The 21,106-nt window shown below is 44.5% G+C and overlaps 1 protein-coding gene across 1 annotated transcript in view; it reads left to right on the top strand.

The window, feature by feature from the left end:
• LOC129856752 (F-actin-uncapping protein LRRC16A-like) overlaps window positions 1-21,106 on the top strand; it is a 150,510-nt gene that overhangs the window by 27,392 nt on the left and 102,012 nt on the right. Inside the window, exons 9-11 of the mRNA XM_055924474.1 lie at window positions 8,553-8,641; window positions 9,163-9,257; window positions 15,546-15,632. Coding sequence (XP_055780449.1) covers window positions 8,553-8,641; window positions 9,163-9,257; window positions 15,546-15,632 — 271 coding nt within the window. The remainder of the gene's footprint in view (window positions 1-8,552; window positions 8,642-9,162; window positions 9,258-15,545; window positions 15,633-21,106) is intronic.

The raw sequence follows: 21,106 nt of genomic DNA, 5'->3' as shown, positions 1-21,106 counted from the left end.
CCCTCCCTTTCCTCATCTCTCAGTCTGCCTCTGTCCCCTCCCTTTCCTCATCTCTCAGTCTGCCTCTGTCCCCTCCCTTTCCTCATCTCTCTGTCTGTCTCTCTCTCTGTCTCTACCCCACGGCAGAACAGTCTAGTGTTTCTCTGTAATAAGACTCTTCATTCCACAAAGACACAAAGACAGTGGGTATCACAGTGGGTATCACAGCGGGTATCACAGCGGGTATCACAGCGGGTATCACAGCGGGTATCACAGCGGGTATCACAGCGGGTATCACAGCGGGTATCACAGTGGGTATCCCAGCGGGTATCACAGTGGGTATCACAGTGGGTATCACAGTGGGTATCACAGCGGGTATCACAGCGGGTATCACAGTGGGTATCACAGCGGGTATCACAGCGGGTATCACAGTGGGTATCCCAGCGGGTATCACAGTGGGTATCACAGTGGGTATCACAGCGGGTATCACAGTGGGTATCACAGTGGGTATCACAGCGGTTATCACAGTGGGTATCCCAGCGGGTATCACAGTGGGTATCCCAGTGTGTATCACAGCGGTTATCACAGTGGGTATCACAGTGGGTATCACAGCGGGTATCCCAGCGGGTATCACAGTGGGTATCCCAGCGGGTATCACAGTGGGTATCCCAGTGTGTATCACAGCGGTTATCACAGTGGGTATCACAGTGGGTATCACAGTGGGTATCCCAGCGGGTATCACAGTGGGTATCCCAGTGGGTATCACAGCGGGTATCACAGTGGGTATCCCAGCGGGTATCACAGTGGGTATCACAGCGGGTATCACAGTGGGTATCACAGCGGGTATCACAGTGGGTATCACAGTGGGTATCCCAGCGGGTATCACAGCGGGTATCACAGCGGGTATCACAGCGGGTATCACAGTGGGTATCCCAGCGGGTATCACAGTGGGTATCACAGTGGGTATCACAGCGGGTATCACAGTGGGTATCACAGCGGGTATCACAGCGGGTATCACAGTGGGTATCACAGCGGGTATCACAGTGGGTATCCCAGCGGGTATCACAGTGGGTATCACAGCGGTTATCACAGCGGGTATCACAGTGGGTATCCCAGCGGGTATCACAGTGGGTATCACAGCGGGTATCACAGTGGGTATCCCAGTCAGTCCAGTCAGGCCCAAAAGCATCTCAGACACATTCTCAACATCCTTTCCTCCTCGTCTGTCAACTATCACACAGTTCCATCATGGAGGACACACACACACACACACACACACACACACACACACACACACACACACACACTCACACTCACACTCACACTCACACTCACACCCACACAAAGCAGGCCAAAAGGCTTTGTGGGGGTAATTAGACTCTGAATGTTAATGTCCTGTATTGACTATGGAGAGAGAGAGAGAGATTTATGTTTATTTATTTTCCCTTGTTTACTTGAACTGTCTGCACATCATTACAACTCTGTATACAGACATCATGTGACATTTGATATGTCTCTATTCATTTGGAACTTTAGTGAGTGTAATGTTTACTGTTCATTTTGATTGTTTTTCCCTTTTGCCTTTTGTCTGTCTCACTTGCTGTGACAATGTAAATAAATAAATAAAGCCCCTTTAATTGAATTGAAATTGAGAGAGAGAGTTAGAGAGAGAGAGAGAGGTATAGAGAGAGACATTGAGAGAAAGAGAGAGGTATAGAGAGAGAGAGAATGAGAATGAAAGAGAGCGTTTACTGTTAATTTGATTGTTTATTTGACTTTTGTATATTATCTACCTCACTTGCTTTGGCAATGTTAACACATGTTTCCCATGCCAATAAAGCCCCTTGAATTGAATTGAATTGAATTGAGAGATATAGAGTGAGACATTGAGAGAGAGAGAGAGAGATAAAGAAAGAGAGAGATAAAGAAAGAGAGAGATAAAGAAAGAGAGAGCGGTGAGCCCCTCAGCCCGGTAGCTTTGTTTGAGGGCTGAGTTGCCATAGAAACCAGCGCAGGTCTTTTGGGATACTAAAGCTCCTGTTTTGACTGGTATGTGATGTGATGCATGTGTCTGCTAGTCTGTGACAGGAAAGCTTTCATCAGGCTCCTCTGGACTTAATGGCCTTGTTGGTTGGAAGGTTGGGATTTCCATTCCTCTGCATTCCAAAATACTTCAGCATTAAGGAGCTAGATTGGGGGTAAGACCCTGAGATAGTAGACTAGTGTCCTGTCCAGGAGGTGTCCTGGTACATCAAGCTGTCTCACTATAGTAACAGGAGATAGACTAGTGTCCTGTCCAGGGGGTGTCCTGGTACATCAAGCTGCCTCACTACAGTAACAGGAGATAGACTAGTGTCCTGTCCAGGGGGTGTCCTGGTATATCAAGCTGCCTCACTACAGTAACAGGAGATAGACTAGTGTCCTATCCAGGGGGTGTCCTGGTACATCAAGCTGCCTCACTACAGTAACAGGAGATAGACTAGTGTCCCGTCCAGGGAGTGTACTGGTACATCAAGCTGCCTCACTACAGAAACAGGAGATGGACTAGTGTCCTGTCCAGGGGGTGTCCTGGTACATCAAGCTGCCTCACTACAGTAACAGGAGATAGACTAGTGTCCTGTCCAGGGGGTGTCCTGGTACATCAAGCTGTCTCACTACAGAAACAGGAGATGGACTAGTGTCCTGTCCAGAGGGTGTCCTGGTACATCAAGCTGCCTCACTACAGTAACAGGAGATGGACTAGTGTCCTGTCCAGGGGGTGTCCTGGTACATCAAGCTGTCTCACTACAGAAACAGGAGATGGACTAGTGTCCTGTCCAGGGGGTGTCCTGGTACATCAAGCTGTCTCACTACAGAAACAGGAGATAGACTAGTGTCCTGTCCAGGGGGTGTCCTGGTATCAAGCTGCCTCACTACAGTAACAGGAGATGGACTAGTGTCCTGTCCAGGGGGTGTCCTGGTACATCAAGATGCCCCACTACAGAAACAGGAGATAGACTAGTGTCCTGACCAGGGGGTGTGCTGGTACATCAAGCTGCCTTAGACTCCTGCTCCTTTGAGCTGATCCGGCTCACACAAGCCTGATCTCAGATCTGTTAGTTTGTGCTGTCTTCCAACTCCTATGGTCATCGTCACACAGAAGATGGCATGACAGTAGAAACAGATCTGGGACCAGGCTGTGGATGGAGTGGTGCACTGTGTGTCAACATGCCTCACTGTACTGTGTGTCAGCATCCCTGACTGTACTGTGTGTTAGCATCGCTGACTGTACTGTGTGTTTGCATCCCTGACTGTACTGTGTGTTAGCATCCCTCACTGTACTGTGTGTTAACATCCCTGACTGTACTGTGTGTTAACATCCCTGACTGTACTGTGTGTTAGCATCCCTCACTGTACTGTGTGTTAACATCCCTCACTGTACTGTGTGTTAGCATCCCTCACTGTACTGTGTGTTAGCATCCCTCACTGTACTGTGTGTTAACATCCCTCACTGTACTGTGTGTTAACATCCCTCACTGTACTGTGTGTTAGCATCCCTCACTGTACTGTGTGTTACTATCCCTCACTGTCATGTGTGTTAACATCCCTCACTGTACTGTGTGTTAACATCCCTCACTGTACTGTGTGTTAACATCCCTCACTGTACTGTGTGTTAACATCCCTCACTGTACTGTGTGTTAACATCCCTCACTGTACTGTGTGTTAACATCCCTCACTGTACTGTGTGTCAACATCCCTCACTGTACTGTGTGTCAACATCCCTCACTGTACTGTGTGTTAACATCCCTCACTGTACTGTGTGTCAACATCCCTCACTGTACTGTGTGTTACTATCCCTCACTGTACTGTGTGTCAACATCCCTCACTGTACTGTGTGTTAACATCCCTCACTGTACTGTGTGTCAACATCCCTCACTGTACTGTGTGTCAACATCCCTCACTGTACTGTGTGTTAACATCCCTCACTGTACTGTGTGTCAACATCCCTCACTGTACTGTGTGTTACTATCCCTCACTGTACTGTGTGTCAACATCCCTCACTGTACTGTGTGTTAACATCCCTCACTGTACTGTGTGTCAACATCCCTCACTGTACTGTGTGTTAACATCCCTCACTGTACTGTGTGTCAACATCCCTCACTGTACTGTGTGTTAACATCCTTCAGTCTAGCATGAAGACCAGTATTCTGATGTCCACTGTGACCTCCTGTCCTTTTCTATTTGACATTCCTCTGAGCACACCTACCTCTCTCTCTCTCTCTCTCTCTCTCTCTCTCTCTCTCTCTCTCTCTCTCTCTCTCTCTCTCTCTCTCTCTCTCTCTCTCTCTCTCTCTCTCTCTCTCTCTCAGTCCCTGGGAACAACAGTCCTCTGTGCCACCCCGTTTCTCTCTGCCCCTGAAAAGAGAACCATCCTGCCTCACACAATCCCTCTTTGTCTGTCATAATTAGCATGCTGGCCACCAGGAATGGCTCTCTTATACATGGAATGTCACTTAGTTGCACTAACGCTGGTGTACTGTTATTCTGATCACTGTTTGTCATATGAATGTAAACAGATAAAGAGACTATTGACGTCCCTCTGCTCTGCATAGCTGAACTGAAGGGCTATATTTGATTTGATTCACACAAAGGTTGGATGACAGAGAGGAATCAACAGGCCCTGAACTGAAGGGATATATTTGATTTGATTCACTTGATTCACACAAAGGATAGATGGCAGAGAGGAATCAACAGGCCCTGAACTGAAGGAATGTATTTGATTTGATTCACTTGATTCACACAAAGGATAGATGGCAGAGAGGAATCAACAGGCTCTGAACTGAAGGGATGTATTTGATTTGATTCACTTGATTCACACAAAGGATGGATGGCAGAGAGGAATCAACAGGCCCTGAACTGAAGGGGATGTATTTGATTTGATTCACTTGATTCACACAAAGGATAGATGGCAGAGAGGAATCAACAGGCTCTGAACTGAAGGGATGTATTTGATTTGATTCACTTGATTCACACAAATGATGGATGGCAGAGAGGAATCAACAGGCCCTGAACTGAAGGGATGTATTTGATTTAATTCACTTGATTCACACAGAGAATGGGTGGGCAGTGAGGAATCAACAGGCCCCACAGAAAGCAGAGAACTGGGTCAAGAGCTCTGTTTTGCAGCAGTGCAGAAGTTGGTTGCTCTCTATGAATTATTTATCAATCCTAAATGTAGGTTTCGTCTCCCGGCTCCCTTTTTACAGACCACCCCGTGGTCTCTCATCTCAATCAGAGCCCTCATTCCAAACCTCTTCCCCCTGTTCAGTGTCTACAGTAGAGGCTGTGGTGGGGGGGGGGGGGGGGGGGGGGGGGGGGGGGGGGGGGGGGGTAGATTGTTCCCTCCCTGACATGCTTGGACAGACAATCAACTCTGCTTTTAGGACGCCCCAACGAGAGTGGTCTGGCTCAGGACGCCCCCCCAACGAGAGTGGTCTGGCTCACGTTAAGTGGAGTGCTGAAAGCAGAGGGCCGTTGTGGGGGTGGAACCTGTGTCACTACGCCATCAGTGATTGGGTGAAAACGGCAGACTCTGAGATACATCATTCTACATTGAACAACAGGAACATGTTCATTGAGTTTCCCATTTAGTTTCCACAGTGTGAGGAGTGTTGAAGGTTCATTGAGGTACCATTTAGTTTCCACAGTGTGGGCAGTGTTGAAGGTTCATTGAGTTTCCCATTTAGTTTCCACAGTGTGGGGAGTGCTGAAGGTTCATTGAGGTACCATTTAGTTTCCACAGTGTGAGGAGTGTTGAAGGTTCATTGAGTTACCATTTAGTTTCCACAGTGTGGGGAGTGCTGAAGGTTCATTGAGTTTCCCATTTAGTTTCCACAGTGTGGGGAGTGTTGAAGGTTCATTGAGTTACCATTTAGTTTCCACAGTGTGGGGAGTGTTGAAGGTTCATTGAGTTTCCCATTTAGTTTCCACAGTGTGGGGAGTGCTGAAGGTTCATTGAGTTTCCCATTTAGTTTCCACAGTGTGGGGAGTGTTGAAGGTTCATTGAGTTTCCCATTTAGTTTCCACAGTGTGGGGAGTGTTGAAGGTTCATTGAGTTTCCCATTTAGTTTCCACAGTGTGGGGAGTGCTGAAGGTTCATTGAGTTACCATTTAGTTTCCACAGTGTGGGGAGTGTTGAAGGTTCATTGAGTTACCATTTAGTTTCCACAGTGTGGGGAGTGTTGAAGGTTCATTGAGTCACCATTTAGTTTCCACAGTGTGGGGAGTGTTGAAGGTTCATTGAGTTACCATTTAGTTTCCACAGTGTGGGCAGTGTTGAAGGTTCATTGAGTCACCATTTAGTTTCCACAGTGTGGGGAGTGCTGAAGGTTCATTGAGTTACCATTTAGTTTCCACAGTGTGGGGAGTGTTGAAGGTTCATTGAGTTACCATTTAGTTTCCACAGTGTGGGGAGTGTTGAAGGTTCATTGAGTTACCATTTAGTTTCCACAGTGTGGGGAGTGTTGAAGGTTCATTGCGTTACCATTTAGTTTCCACAGTGTGGGGAGTGTTGAAGGTTCATTGAGTCACCATTTAGTTTCCACAGTGTGGGGAGTGTTGAAGGTTCATTGAGTTACCATTTAGTTTCCACAGTGTGGGCAGTGTTGAAGGTTCATTGAGTCACCATTTAGTTTCCACAGTGTGGGGAGTGTTGAAGGTTCATTGAGTCACCATTTAGTTTCCACAGTGTGGGGAGTGTTGAAGGTTCATTGAGTTACCATTTAGTTTCCACAGTGTGGGCAGTGTTGAAGGTTCATTGAGTTACCATTTAGTTTCCACAGTGTGGGGAGTGTTGAAGGTTCATTGAGTTACCATTTAGTTTCCACAGTGTGGGGAGTGTTGAAGGTTCATTGAGTTACCATTTAGTTTCCACAGTGTGGGGAGTGTTGAAGGTTCATTGAGTTACCATTTAGTTTCCACAGTGTGGGGAGTGTTGAAGGTTCATTGAGTTACCATTTAGTTTCCACAGTGTGGGGAGTGTTGAAGGTTCATTGAGTTACCATTTAGTTTCCACAGTGTGGGGAGTGTTGAAGGTTCATTGAGTTACCATTTAGTTTCCACAGTGTGGGGAGTGTTGAAGGTTCATTGAGTTACCATTTAGTTTCCACAGTGTGGGGAGTGTTGAAGGTTCATTGAGTTACCATTTAGTTTCCACAGTGTGGGGAGTGTTGAAGGTTCATTGAGTTACCATTTAGTTTCCACAGTGTGGGGAGTGCTGAAGGTTCATTGAGTTACCATTTAGTTTCCACAGTGTGGGGAGTGTTGAAGGTTCATTGAGCTACCATTTAGTTTCCACAGTGTGGGGAGTGTTGAAGGTTCATTGAGTTACCATTTAGTTCCCACAGTGTGGGGAGTGTTGAAGGTTCATTGAGCTACCATTTAGTTTCCACAGTGTGGGGAGTGTTGAAGGTTCATTGAGTTACCATTTAGTTCCCACAGTGTGGGGAGTGTTGAAGGTCATTTCATTGAGTTACCATTAAGTTTCCACAGTGCGGGGAGTGTTGAAGATTCATTGAGTTACCATTAAGTTTCCACAGTGTGGGGAGTGTTGAAGGTTCATTGAGTTACCATTTAGTTTCCACAGTGTGGGGAGTGTTGAAGATTCATTGAGTTACCATTTAGTTTCCACAGTGTGAGGAGTGTTGAAGGTTCATTGAGTTACCATTTAGTTCCCACAGTGTGGGGAGTGTTGAAGGTTCATTGAGTTACCATTTAGTTTCCACAGTGTGGGGAGTGTTGAAGGTTCATTGAGTTACCATTTAGTTCCCACAGTGTGGGGAGTGTTGAAGGTCATTTCATTGAGTTACCATTAAGTTTCCACAGTGCGGGGAGTGTTGAAGATTCATTGAGTTACCATTAAGTTTCCACAGTGTGGGGAGTGTTGAAGGTTCATTGAGTTACCATTTAGTTCCCACAGTGTGGGGAGTGTTGAAGGTTCATTGAGTTACCATTTAGTTTCCACAGTGTGGGGAGTGTTGAAGGTTCATTGAGTTACCATTTAGTTTCCACAGTGTGGGGAGTGTTGAAGATTCATTGAGTTACCATTTAGTTCCCACAGTGTGGGGAGTGTTGAAGGTTCATTGAGTTACCATGTAGTTTCCACAGTGTGGGCAGTGTTGAAGGTTCATTGAGTTACCATTTAGTTTCCACAGTGTGGGGAGTGTTGAAGGTTCATTGAGTTACCATGTAGTTTCCACAGTGTGGGGAGTGTTGAAGGTTCATTGAGTTACCATGTAGTTTCCACAGTGTGAGGAGTGTTGAAGGTTCATTGAGTTACCATTTAGTTTCCACAGTGTGGGGAGTGTTGAAGGTTCATTGAGTCACCATTTAGTTTCCACAGTGTGGGGAGTGTTGAAGGTTCATTGAGTTACCATTTAGTTTCCACAGTGTGGGGAGTGTTGAAGGTTCATTGAGTTACCATGTAGTTTCCACAGTGTTGGGAGTGCTGTCAGTGATATGTTGAATTTAAATAATAGTTGTGTTTTTAAATGTTGATGTAGCCTAAATACTAATGCTTCCTGACTTGTTTCCAGTCAGCAGACGTGTCCGACCAGATCCTTCGGGTGGTGGCCCGGTCCAGTCGACTAGAGGAACTGGTTCTGGACAACGCAGGACTCACTAGGTGACTACCCTCCTTTATATCGCTTGTGCTCGTTCTCTCTCTCTCTCTCTCTCTCTCTCTCTCTCTCTCTCTCTCTCTCTCTCTCTCTCTCTCTCTCTCTCTCTCCTCTCTCTCTCTCTCTCTCTCTCTCTCTCTCTCTCTCTCTCTCTCTCTCTCTCTCTCTCTCTCTCTCTCTCTCTCTCTCTCTCTCTCTCTCTCTCTCTCTCTCTCTCTGTCTCTGTCTCTCTGTCTCTGTCTCTGTCTCTGTCTCTGTCTCTGTCTCTGTCTCTCTCTCTCTGTCTCTCTCTCTCTGTCTCTCTCTCTCTGTCTCTCTCTCTGTCTCTCTCTCTGTCTCTGTCTCTCTCTGTCTCTCTGTGAGGTTTGTCAGAAACAGTTGTCTCTGTGTGGTATCAGTGGTCCTGACTGGTTTTATCTGACGTAATGTTTTCTTTCTCTCTCTCTCTCTCTCTGTAAGTAACACACATACTGTGGTAGATATCTGACAGGTTTTATCTGACGTAACGTTTCCTCTCTCTCCAAAGGGATTTTGCACAGAAGCTGGCGAATGCCCTCTCCCATAACCCCAACTCAGGACTCCACACTGTCAACCTTGCCAATAACCCACTGGAGGATCGAGGTATGACTCTACTGTCCTCCTCTACTTTATTATACATTCATACTGAGACTCTTTTCAAATGCCCCCCTGTATAATACAACATAATGGGCCCTGTATAATACAACATAATGGGCCCCTGTATAATACAACATAATGGGCCCCTGTATAATACAACATAATGGGCCCCTGTATAATACAACATAATGGGCCCCTGTATAATACAACATAATGGGCCCTGTATAATACAACATAATGGGCCCCTGTATAATACAACATAATGGGCCCTGTATAATACAACATAATGGCCCCCTGTATAATACAACATAATGGGCCCTGTATAATACAACATAATGGGCCCCTGTATAATACAACATAATGGCCCCCTGTATAATACAACATAATGGGCCCCTGTATAATACAACATAATGGGCCCTGTATAATACAACATAATGGGCCCCTGTATAATACAACATAATGGGCCCTGTATAATACAACATAATGGGCCCCTGTATAATACAACATAATGGCCTCCTGTATAATACAACATAATGGCCCCCTGTATAATACAACATACTGGCCCCCTGTATAATACAACATAATGGGCCCTGTATAATGCAACATAATGGGCCCTGTATAATACAACATAATGGCCCCCTGTATAATACAACATAATGGGCCCCTGTATAATACAACATAATGGGCCCCTGTATAATACAACATAATGGGCCCCTGTATAATACAACCTAATGGCCCCCTGTATAATACAGCATAATGGGCCCCTGTATAATACAACATAATGGGCCCTGTATAATACAACATAATGGGCCCTGTATAATACAACATAATGGGCCCTGTATAATACAACATAATGGCCCCTGTATAATACAGCATAATGGCCCCCTGTATAATACAACATAATGGACCCTGTATAATACAACATAATGGCCCCTGTATAATACAACATAATGGCCCCCTGTATAATACAACATAATGGGCCCCTGTATAATACAACATAATGGCCCCTGTAAAATACAACATAATGGCCCCCTGTATAATACAACATAATGGCCCCAGTATAATACAACATAATGGGCCCCTGTATAATACAACATAATGGCCCCCTGTATAATACAACATAATGGCCCCCTGTATAATACAACATAATGGGCCCCTGTATAATACAACATAATGGGCCCTGTATAATACAACATAATGGCCCCTGTATAATACAACATAATGGCCCCCTGTATAATACAACATAATGGGCCCCTGTATAATACAACATAATGGCCCCTGTAAAATACAACATAAAGGCCCCTGTATAATACAACATAATGGGCCCTGTATAATACAACATAATGGCCCCTGTATAATACAACATAATGGCCCCCTGTATAATACAACATAATGGCCCCCTGTATAATACAACATAATGGGCCCCTGTATAATACAACATAATGGGCCCTGTATAATAAAACATAATGGCCCCTGTATAATACAACATAATGGCCCCCTGTATAATACAACATAATGGGCCCCTGTATAATACAACATAATGGCCCCTGTAAAATACAACATAATGGCCCCTGTATAATACAACATAATGGCCCCTGTATAATACAACATAATGGGCCCTGTATAATACAACATAACGGCCCCCTGTATAATATAACATAATGGCCCCCTGTATAATACAACATAATGGGCCCCTGTATAATACAACATAATGGCCCCCTGTATAATACAACATAATGGCCCCTGTATAATACAACATAATGGGCCCCTGTATAATACACCATAATGGCCCCTGTATAATACAACATAATGGCCCCTGTATAATACAACATAATGGCCCCTGTATAATACAACATAATAGGCCCTGTATAATACAACATAATGGCGCCCTGTATAATACAACATAATGGGCCCTGTATAATACAACATAATGGGCCCCTGTATAATACAACATAATGGGCCCCTGTATAATACAACATAATGGGCCCCTGTATAATACAACATAATGGCCCCCTGTATAATACAACATAATGGGCCCCTGTATAATACAACATAATGGGCCCCTGTATAATACAACATAATGGGCCCCTGTATAATACAACATAATGGCCCCCTGTATAATGCAACATAATGGGCCCCTGTATAATACAACATAATGGGCCCTGTATAATACAACATAATGGGCCCCTGTATAATACAACATAATGGCCCCTGTATAATACAACATAATGGGCCCTGTATAATACAACATAATGGGCCCCTGTATAATACAACATAATGGCCCCTGTATAATACAACATAATTGGCCCCTGTATAATACAACATAATGGCCCTGTATAATACAACATAATGGCCCCCTGTATAATACAACATAATGGCCCCCTGTATAATACAACATAATGGGCCCCTGTATAATACAACATAATGGGCCCCTGTATAATACAACATAATGGGCCCCTGTATAATACAACATAATGGCCCCCTGTATAATACAACATAATGGCCCCCTGTATAATACAACATAATGGGCCCCTGTATAATACAACATAATGGCCCTGTATAATACAACATAATGGGCCCTGTATAATACAACATAAATATATACAGTACCAGTCCAAAGTCTGGACACAGCTACTCATTCCAGGGTTTTTGTTTGTTTTTAAATATTTTCTACGCTGGATGTCATAAGGTGAATGCACCAATTTGTAAGTCGCTCTGGATAAGAGCGTCTGCTAAATGACTTAAATGTAAATGTTAAATGTACATTGTAGAATAATAGTGAAGACATCAACACTATGAAATAACACATATGGAATCATGTAATAACCAAAAATGTGTTAAATATACTTTCTATTTTAGATTCTTCAAAGTAGCCACTCTTTTCCTTGATGACAGCTTTGCACACTCTAAAACGTTTGACTGGTAGTGTTCTTCTGAGTACTAGTATAGCCCCTCTAAATCTATCACTCAGCAGAGAGCTGCTTCTGAGTACTAGTATAACCCCTCTAAATCTATCACTCAGCAGAGAGCTGCTTCTGAGTACTAGTATAACCCCTCTAAATCTATCACTCAGCAGAGAGCTGCTTCTGAGTACTAGTATAGCCCCTCTAAATCTATCACACAGCAGAGAGAGCTGCTTCTGAGTACTAGTATAACCCCTCTAAATCTATCACTCAGCAGAGAGCTGCTTCTGAGTACTAGTATAACCCCTCTAAATCTATCACTCAGCAGAGAGCTGCTTCTGAGTACTAGTATAACCCCTATAAATCTATCACTCAGCAGAGAGCTGCTTCTGAGTACTAGTATAACCCCTCTAAATCTATCACTCAGCAGAGAGCTGCTTCTGAGTACTAGTCTAACCCCTCTAAATCTATCACTCAGCAGAGAGCTGCTTCTGAGTACTAGTATAGCCCCTCTAAATCTATCACTCAGCAGAGAGCTGCTTTTGAGTACTAGTCTAACCCCTCTAAATCTATCACTCAGCAGAGAGAGCTGCTTCTGAGTACTAGTATAACCCCTCTAAATCTATCACTCAGCAGAAAGAGCTCCTTCTGAGTACTAGTATAGCCCCTCTAAATCTATCACTCAGCAGAGAGCTGCTTCTGAGTACTAGTATAACCCCTCTAAATATATCACTCAGCAGAGAGCTTCTTCTGAGTACTAGTATAACCCCTCTAAATCTATCACTCAGCAGAGAGAGCTGCTTCTGAGTACTAGTCTAACCCCTCTAAATATATCACTCAGCAGAGAGCTTCTTCTGAGTACTAGTATAACCCCTCTAAATCTATCACTCAGCAGAGAGAGCTGCTTCTGAGTACTAGTGTAGCCCCTCTAAATCTATCACTCAGCAGAGAGAGCTGCTTCTGAGTACTAGTATAGCCCCTCTAAATCTATCACTCAGCAGAGAGCTGCTTCTGAGTACTAGTATAACCCCTCTAAATCTTTCACTCAGCAGAGAGAGCTGCTTCTGAGTACTAGTATAACCCCTCTAAATATATCACTCAGCAGAGAGCTTCTTCTGAGTACTAGTATAACCCCTCTAAATCTATCACTCAGCAGAGAGAGCTGCTTCTGAGTACTAGTATAGTCCCTCTAAATCTATCACTCAGCAGAGAGAGCTGCTTCTGAGTACTAGTATAGCCCCTCTAAATCTATCACTCAGCAGAGAGAGCTGCTTCTGAGTACTAGTATAGCCCCTCTAAATCTATCACTCACCAGAGAGCTGCTTCTGAGTACTTGTCTAAACCCTCTAAATCTTTCACTCAGCAGAGAGAGCTGCTTCTGAGTACTAGTATAGCCCCTCTAAATATATCACTCAGCAGAGAGAGCTGCTTCTGAGTACTAGTATAACCCCTCTAAATATATCACTCACCAGAGAGAGCTGCTTCTGAGTACTAGTATAGCCCCTCTAAATCTATCACTCAGCAGAGAGAGCTGCTTCTGAGTACTAGTATAGCCCCTCTAAATCTATCACTCAGCAGAGAGAGCTGCTTCTGAGTACTAGTATAACCCCTCTAAATATATCACACAGCAGAGAGCTGCTTCTGAGTACTAGTCTAACCCCTCTAAATCTATCACTCAGCAGAGAGCTGCTTCTGAGTACTAGTATAGCCCCTCTAAATATATCACACAGCAGAGAGCTGCTTCTGAGTACTAGTATAGCCCCTCTAAATCTATCACTCAGCAGAGAGAGCTGCTTCTGAGTACTAGTATAACCCCTCTAAATCTATCACTCAGCAGAGAGAGCTCCTTCTGAGTACTAGTATAGCCCCTCTAAATCTATCACTCAGCAGAGAGCTGCTTCTGAGTACTAGTATAACCCCTCTAAATATATCACTCAGCAGAGAGCTTCTTCTGAGTACTAGTATAACCCCTCTAAATCTATCACTCAGCAGAGAGAGCTGCTTCTGAGTACTAGTCTAACCCCTCTAAATATATCACTCAGCAGAGAGCTTCTTCTGAGTACTAGTATAACCCCTCTAAATCTATCACTCAGCAGAGAGAGCTGCTTCTGAGTACTAGTGTAGCCCCTCTAAATCTATCACTCAGCAGAGAGAGCTGCTTCTGAGTACTAGTATAGCCCCTCTAAATCTATCACTCAGCAGAGAGCTGCTTCTGAGTACTAGTATAACCCCTCTAAATCTTTCACTCAGCAGAGAGAGCTGCTTCTGAGTACTAGTATAACCCCTCTAAATATATCACTCAGCAGAGAGCTTCTTCTGAGTACTAGTATAACCCCTCTAAATCTATCACTCAGCAGAGAGAGCTGCTTCTGAGTACTAGTATAGCCCCTCTAAATCTATCACTCAGCAGAGAGAGCTGCTTCTGAGTACTAGTATAGCCCCTCTAAATCTATCACTCAGCAGAGAGAGCTGCTTCTGAGTACTAGTATAGCCCCTCTAAATCTATCACTCACCAGAGAGCTGCTTCTGAGTACTTGTCTAAACCCTCTAAATCTTTCACTCAGCAGAGAGAGCTGCTTCTGAGTACTAGTATAGCCCCTCTAAATATATCACTCAGCAGAGAGAGCTGCTTCTGAGTACTAGTATAACCCCTCTAAATATATCACTCACCAGAGAGAGCTGCTTCTGAGTACTAGTATAGCCCCTCTAAATCTATCACTCAGCAGAGAGAGCTGCTTCTGAGTACTAGTATAGCCCCTCTAAATCTATTTAAATTGGAATCCCTTTGCCCTTGATCAAATATTAAACTCTTTCAGATTATTGTGAAGTTGAATATGTGAGCTAATTCAGTGAGTTTCTTTTGTCATTTAAACTGTCTCATTCCATGGAGAATATCTAATGCATTTGATAGCATTTCCCCGTCGTTCGTGATCGTGTCTGTGACTCTCTGTATTGTTGTGTTGTTGAAGTATAGAGAAGAAGAGTTAACAGAATGTTCTGGACTAGAATAGAACTTTCCGCTGAACTATGAGAGCAGGTAAAACATTTCATCCCCTCTAAACCTGTGGTGTCTTTCCAAGTCACATCAATTAAAGAGATGCCAAATATTCTCCGTCTCTCAGATTTTCTAGCAAATTTGTCCTCGTGTCACATGTATCGTCAAGAGACCTTTGAGTTGTACAATCTGTCTTTACACAAACGCTAACCGGGCCTGCATTAGAATGAACACTGAGTGTTTGAGTGAACAGAGCTGTAGTCTTCCTTCCCATGTATCTCTCCCCCCGGCAGCTCAGGGGAAAAGGAAGGCAGTGAATTGAAATCCCCAGTCTGTCTGATATCATGGTACTGCCAAATGACTAAGTGTTGTTTTCCATTCTGCTGTTTCCTCCAGGAATCACCTCCCTGGGAACACAGTTTGCCAAACTCCCCATGGGACTCAAGCATTTAAACTTTTCCAAAACCTCATTGTCACCCAAAGGTAATGACTGGACTTTCTCACATTCTGGCATTTACATGGAAAACTTGTATTCAACTTCCAAACCGTTAAGCACAGACAGTTCTCTCATGTTCAATAATCCACAGGGCTGCTTCTCTAATGTTCAATAATCCACAGGGCTGCTTCTCTAATGTTCAATAATCCACAGGGCTGCTTCTCTCATGTTCAATAATCCACAGGGCTGCTTCTCTAATGTTCAATAATCCACAGGGCTGCTTCTCTAATGTTCAATAATCCACAGGGCTGCTTCTCTAATGTTCAATAATCCACAGGGCTGCTTCTCTAATGTTCAATAATCCACAGGGCTGCTTGCTGGGAAATCATTTCCCTTTTTGATGTATGAGAGATATATGAGAACAATCCGGTTTGCATGATTCATATTGTTGTTTATGTTGTTGTCGTCTATGTTGTTGTTTGTATTGTTGTCAGTGTTGTTGTCTATGTTGTTGTTTATATTGTTGTCTATGTTGTTGTTTATATTGTTGTCTATGTTGTTGTTTATATTGTTGTCTATGTTGTTGTTTATATTGTTCTCTATGTTATTGTTTATGTTGTTGTTGTCTATGTTGTTTATATTGTTGTCTATGTTGTTTTTTATATTGTTGTCTATGTTGTTGTTTATATTGTTGTCAATGTTGTTGTCTATGTTGTTGTTTATAGTGTTGTCTATGTTGTTGTTTATGTTTTTGTTGTTGTTTATATTGTTGTCTATGCTGTTGTTTATATTGTTGTCTATGTTGTTGTTTGTATTGTTGTCTATGTTGTTGTTTATATTGTTGTTGATATTGTTGTCTATATTGTTTGTATTATTGTTGATATTGTTGTCTATATTGTTGTTTACATTGTTGTATATGTTGTTGTTTATAGTGTTGTCTATGTTGTTGTTTATATTGTTGTCTATGTTGTTGTTTATATTGTTGTCTATATTGTTTATATTGTTGTTTATATTGTTGTCTATATTATTGTTTACGTTGTTGTCTATATTGTTGTTAGGTTCAAAGTATTCACCAAAGGTTAAAGCACATTATAAACTGGGTGGTTCGAGCCCTGTATGCTGATGGCTGAAAGCCAAAGTATATTTAAGTAATAAGGCAATGCTGATTGGCTGAAAGCCATGGTATATTGACATAATAAGGCAATGCTGATTGGCTGAAAGCCATGGTATATTTAAGTAATATATGGCCAATATACCACGGCTAAGGGCTGTTCTTAAAGCACGACACAACACGGAGTGCCTGGATACAGTCCTTAGCCGTGGTATATTGGCCATATACCACAAACCCCCGAGGTGCCTTATTGCTATTATAAACTGGTGACCAATGTAATTAGAGCAGTACAAATAAATGTTTTGTCATACCCGTGGTATACGGTCTGATATACCACGGCTGTCAGCCAATCAGCATTCAGGGCTCGAACCACCCAGTTTTTAATAGACCATATACCACGGGTATGATAAAACATGTATTTTTACTGCTCTAATTACATTGGTCACCAGTTTATAATAGCAATAAGGCACCTCTGGGGTTTGTGGTATATGGCCAATATACCACGACTAAGGACTGTATCCAGGCACTCTGCGTTGCGTCGTGCTTTAAGAACAGCCCTTAGCCGTGGTATATTGGCCATATACCACACCCCCTCGTGCCTTATTGCTTAGTTGAGCATCATCATAGGAGAGCAATTACTCAGTGTTCCTCTGTTCACACCTCTGATTCAACTGTTCACACCAACCAGCATGTTATTAGTAATATAGCCCTAATTAATGACACTGTTACTGCAGAGGGAGGGAGCCTAATGGATCAATACTGTTACTGCAGAGGGAGGGAGCCTAATGGAACAATACTGTTACTGCAGAGGGAGGGAGCCTAATGGAACTCTCCCTCTCCTCTCCTCTCCTCTCCTCTCCTCTCCTCTCCTCTCCTCTCCTCTCCTCTCCTCTCCACTCCTCTCCCTCTCCTCTCCCTCTCTCTCTCTCTCTCTCTCTCTCTCTCTCTCTCTCTCTCTCTCTCTCTCTCTCTCTCTCTCTCTCTCTCGTTCTCTCTCGTTCTCTCTCGTTCTCTCTCGTTCTCTCTCGTTCTCTCTCATTCTCTCTCTCTCTCTCTCGTTCTCTCTCTCTCTCGTTCTCGCTCTCTCTCTCGTTCTCTCTCTCTCTCGTTCTCTCTCTCTCGTTCTCTCTCTCTCTCGTTCTCTCTCTCTCTCGTTCTCTCTCTCTCTCTCTCTCTCTCTGTAATGGCCTGTAATGAATAGAGTTCCATAGATCAACTTTCGGCATGCTTCAGAATGCCCCCAAAGGACTGGTATTTATCTGTCTATTGATTGGTTCTCCCAGGAAAGAGGCCAGTTCCTCAGAGTTCACACTGACTTAGGAGAATACTGTCTATTGATTGGTTCTCCCAGGAGAGAGGCCAGTTCCTCAGAGTTCACACTGACTTATGGGAGTTTGATTCTGAGCCAGAGAGATCCCTCACTGTCTGTCTAACCCTCTATAGCCAGAGAGATCCCTCACTGTCTGTCTAACCCTCTATAGCCAGAGAGATCCCTCACTGTCTGTCTAACCCTCTATAGCCAGAGAGATCCCTCACTGTCTGTCTAACCCACTATAGGCAGAGAGATCCCTCACTGTCTGTCTAACCCTCTATAGCCAGAGAGATCCCTCACTGTCTGTCTAACCCACTATAGCCAGAGAGATCCCTCACTGTCTGTCTAACCCACTATAGCCAGAGAGATCCCTCACTGTCTGTCTAACCCACTATAGCCAGGTAGATTGGTGACTGGCTGTCTAACCCTCTATAGCCAGGTAGATTGGTGACTGGCTGTCTAACCCTCTATAGCCAGGTAGATTGGTGACTGTCTGTCTAACCCTCTATAGCCAGGTAGATTGGTGACTGGCTGTCTAACCCTCTATAGCCAGGTAGATTGGTGACTGGCTGTCTAACCCTCTATAGCCAGGTAGATTGGTGACTGGCTGTCTAACCCTCTATAGCCAGAGAGATCCCTCACTGTCTGTCTAATCCTCTATAGCCAGGTAGATTGGTGACTGGCTGTCTAACCCTCTATAGCCAGGTAGATTGGTGACTGGCTGTCTAACCCTCTATAGCCAGGTAGATTGGTGACGGGCTGTCTAACCCTCTATAGCCAGGTAGATTGGTGTCTGGCTGTCTAACCCTCTATAGCCAGGTAGATTGGTGACGGGCTGTCTAATCCTCTATAGCCAGGTAGATTGGTGACGGGCTGTCTAATCCTCTATAGCCAGGTAGATTGGTGACTGGCTGTCTAACCCTCTATAGCCAGGTAGATTGGTGACTGGCTGTCTAACCCTCTATAGCCAGGTAGATTGGTGACTGTCTGTCTAACCCTCTATAGCCAGGTAGATTGGTGACTGGCTGTCTAACCCTCTATAGCCAGGTAGATGGGTGACTGGCTGTCTAACCCTCTATAGCCAGGTAGATTGGTGACTGGCTGTCTAACCCTCTATAGCCAGGTAGATTGGTGACTGGCTGTCTAATCCTCTATAGCCAGGTAGATTGGTGACTGTCTGTCTAACCCTCTATAGCCAGAGAGATCCCTCACTGTCTGTCTAACCCTCTATAGCCAGGTAGATTGGTGACTGGCTGTCTAACCCTCTATAGCCAGGTAGATTGGTGACTGTCTGTCTAACCCTCTATAGCCAGGTAGATTGGTGACTGGCTGTCTAACCCTCTATAGCCAGGTAGATGGGTGACTGGCTGTCTAACCCTCTATAGCCAGGTAGATTGGTGACTGGCTGTCTAACCCTCTATAGCCAGGTAGATTGGTGACTGGCTGTCTAACCCTCTATAGCCAGGTAGATTGGTGACTGGCTGTCTAACCCTCTATAGCCAGGTAGATTGGTGACGGGCTGTCTAACCCTCTATAGCCAGGTAGATTGGTGACTGGCTGTCTAACCCTCTATAGCCAGGTAGATTGGTGACTGGCTGTCTAATCCTCTATAGCCAGGTAGATTGGTGACGGGCTGTCTAATCCTCTATAGCCAGGTAGATTGGTGACTGGCTGTCTAACCCTCTATAGCCAGGTAGATTGGTGACTGTCTGTCTAACCCTCTATAGCCAGGTAGATTGGTGACTGGCTGTCTAACCCTCTATAGCCAGGTAGATGGGTGACTGGCTGTCTAACCCTCTATAGCCAGGTAGATTGGTGACTGGCTGTCTAACCCTCTATAGCCAGAGAGATCCCTCACTGTCTGTCTAATCCTCTATAGCCAGGTAGATTGGTGACTGGCTGTCTAACCCTCTATAGCCAGGTAGATTGGTGACTGGCTGTCTAACCCTCTATAGCCAGGTAGATTGGTGACTGTCTGTCTAACCCTCTATAGCCAGGTAGATTGGTGACTGGCTGTCTAACCCTCTATAGCCAGGTAGATTGGTGACTGGCTGTCTAACCCTCTATAGCCAGGTAGATTGGTGACTGGCTGTCTAACCCTCTATTGCCAGGTAGATTGGTGACGGGCTGTCTAACCCTCTATAGCCAGGTAGATTGGTGACTGGCTGTCTAACCCTCTATAGCCAGGTAGATTGGTGACTGGCTGTCTAACCCTCTATAGCCAGGTAGATTGGTGACTGGCTGTCTAACCCTCTATAGCCAGGTAGATTGGTGACTGTCTGTCTAACCCTCTATAGCCAGGTAGATTGGTGACTGGCTGTCTAACCCTCTATAGCCAGGTAGATTGGTGACTGGCTGTCTAACCCTCTATTGCCAGGTAGATTGGTGACGGGCTGTCTAACCCTCTATAGCCAGGTAGATTGGTGACTGGCTGTCTAACCCTCTATAGCCAGGTAGATTGGTGACTGGCTGTCTAACCCTCTATAGCCAGGTAGATTGGTGACTGGCTGTCTAACCCTCTATAGCCAGGTAGATTGGTGTCTGGCTGTCTAACCCTCTATAGCCAGGTAGATTGGTGACTGGCTGTCTAATCCTCTATAGCCAGGTAGATTGGTGACTGTCTGTCTAACCCTCTATAGCCAGGTAGATGGGTGACTGGCTGTCTAACCCTCTATAGCCAGGTAGATTGGTGACTGTCTGTCTAACCCTCTATAGCCAGGTAGATTGGTGACGGGCTGTCTAATCCTCTATAGCCAGGTAGATTGGTGTCTGGCTGTCTAACCCTCTATAGCCAGGTAGATTGGTGACGGGCTGTCTAATCCTCTATAGCCAGGTAGATTGGTGACGGGCTGTCTAATCAGTGTTTGATGTGACATTGACCTTATAGAGTTGGCTGGTCCCAGATCAGTGTTTGATGTGACATTGACCTTATAGAGTTGGCTGGTCCCAGATCAGTGTTTGATGTGACATTGACCTTATAGAGTTGGCTGGTCCCAGATCAGTGTTTGATGTGACATTGACCTTATAGAGCTGGCTGGTCCCAGATCAGTGTTTGATGTGACATTGACCATATAGAGTTGGCTGGTCCCAGATCAGTG

This window comes from Salvelinus fontinalis, chromosome 6, assembly GCF_029448725.1.
Source record: "Salvelinus fontinalis isolate EN_2023a chromosome 6, ASM2944872v1, whole genome shotgun sequence".
Lineage (NCBI taxonomy): Eukaryota > Metazoa > Chordata > Actinopteri > Salmoniformes > Salmonidae > Salvelinus > Salvelinus fontinalis.
This window is presented reverse-complemented; position numbering and strand designations above follow the sequence as displayed.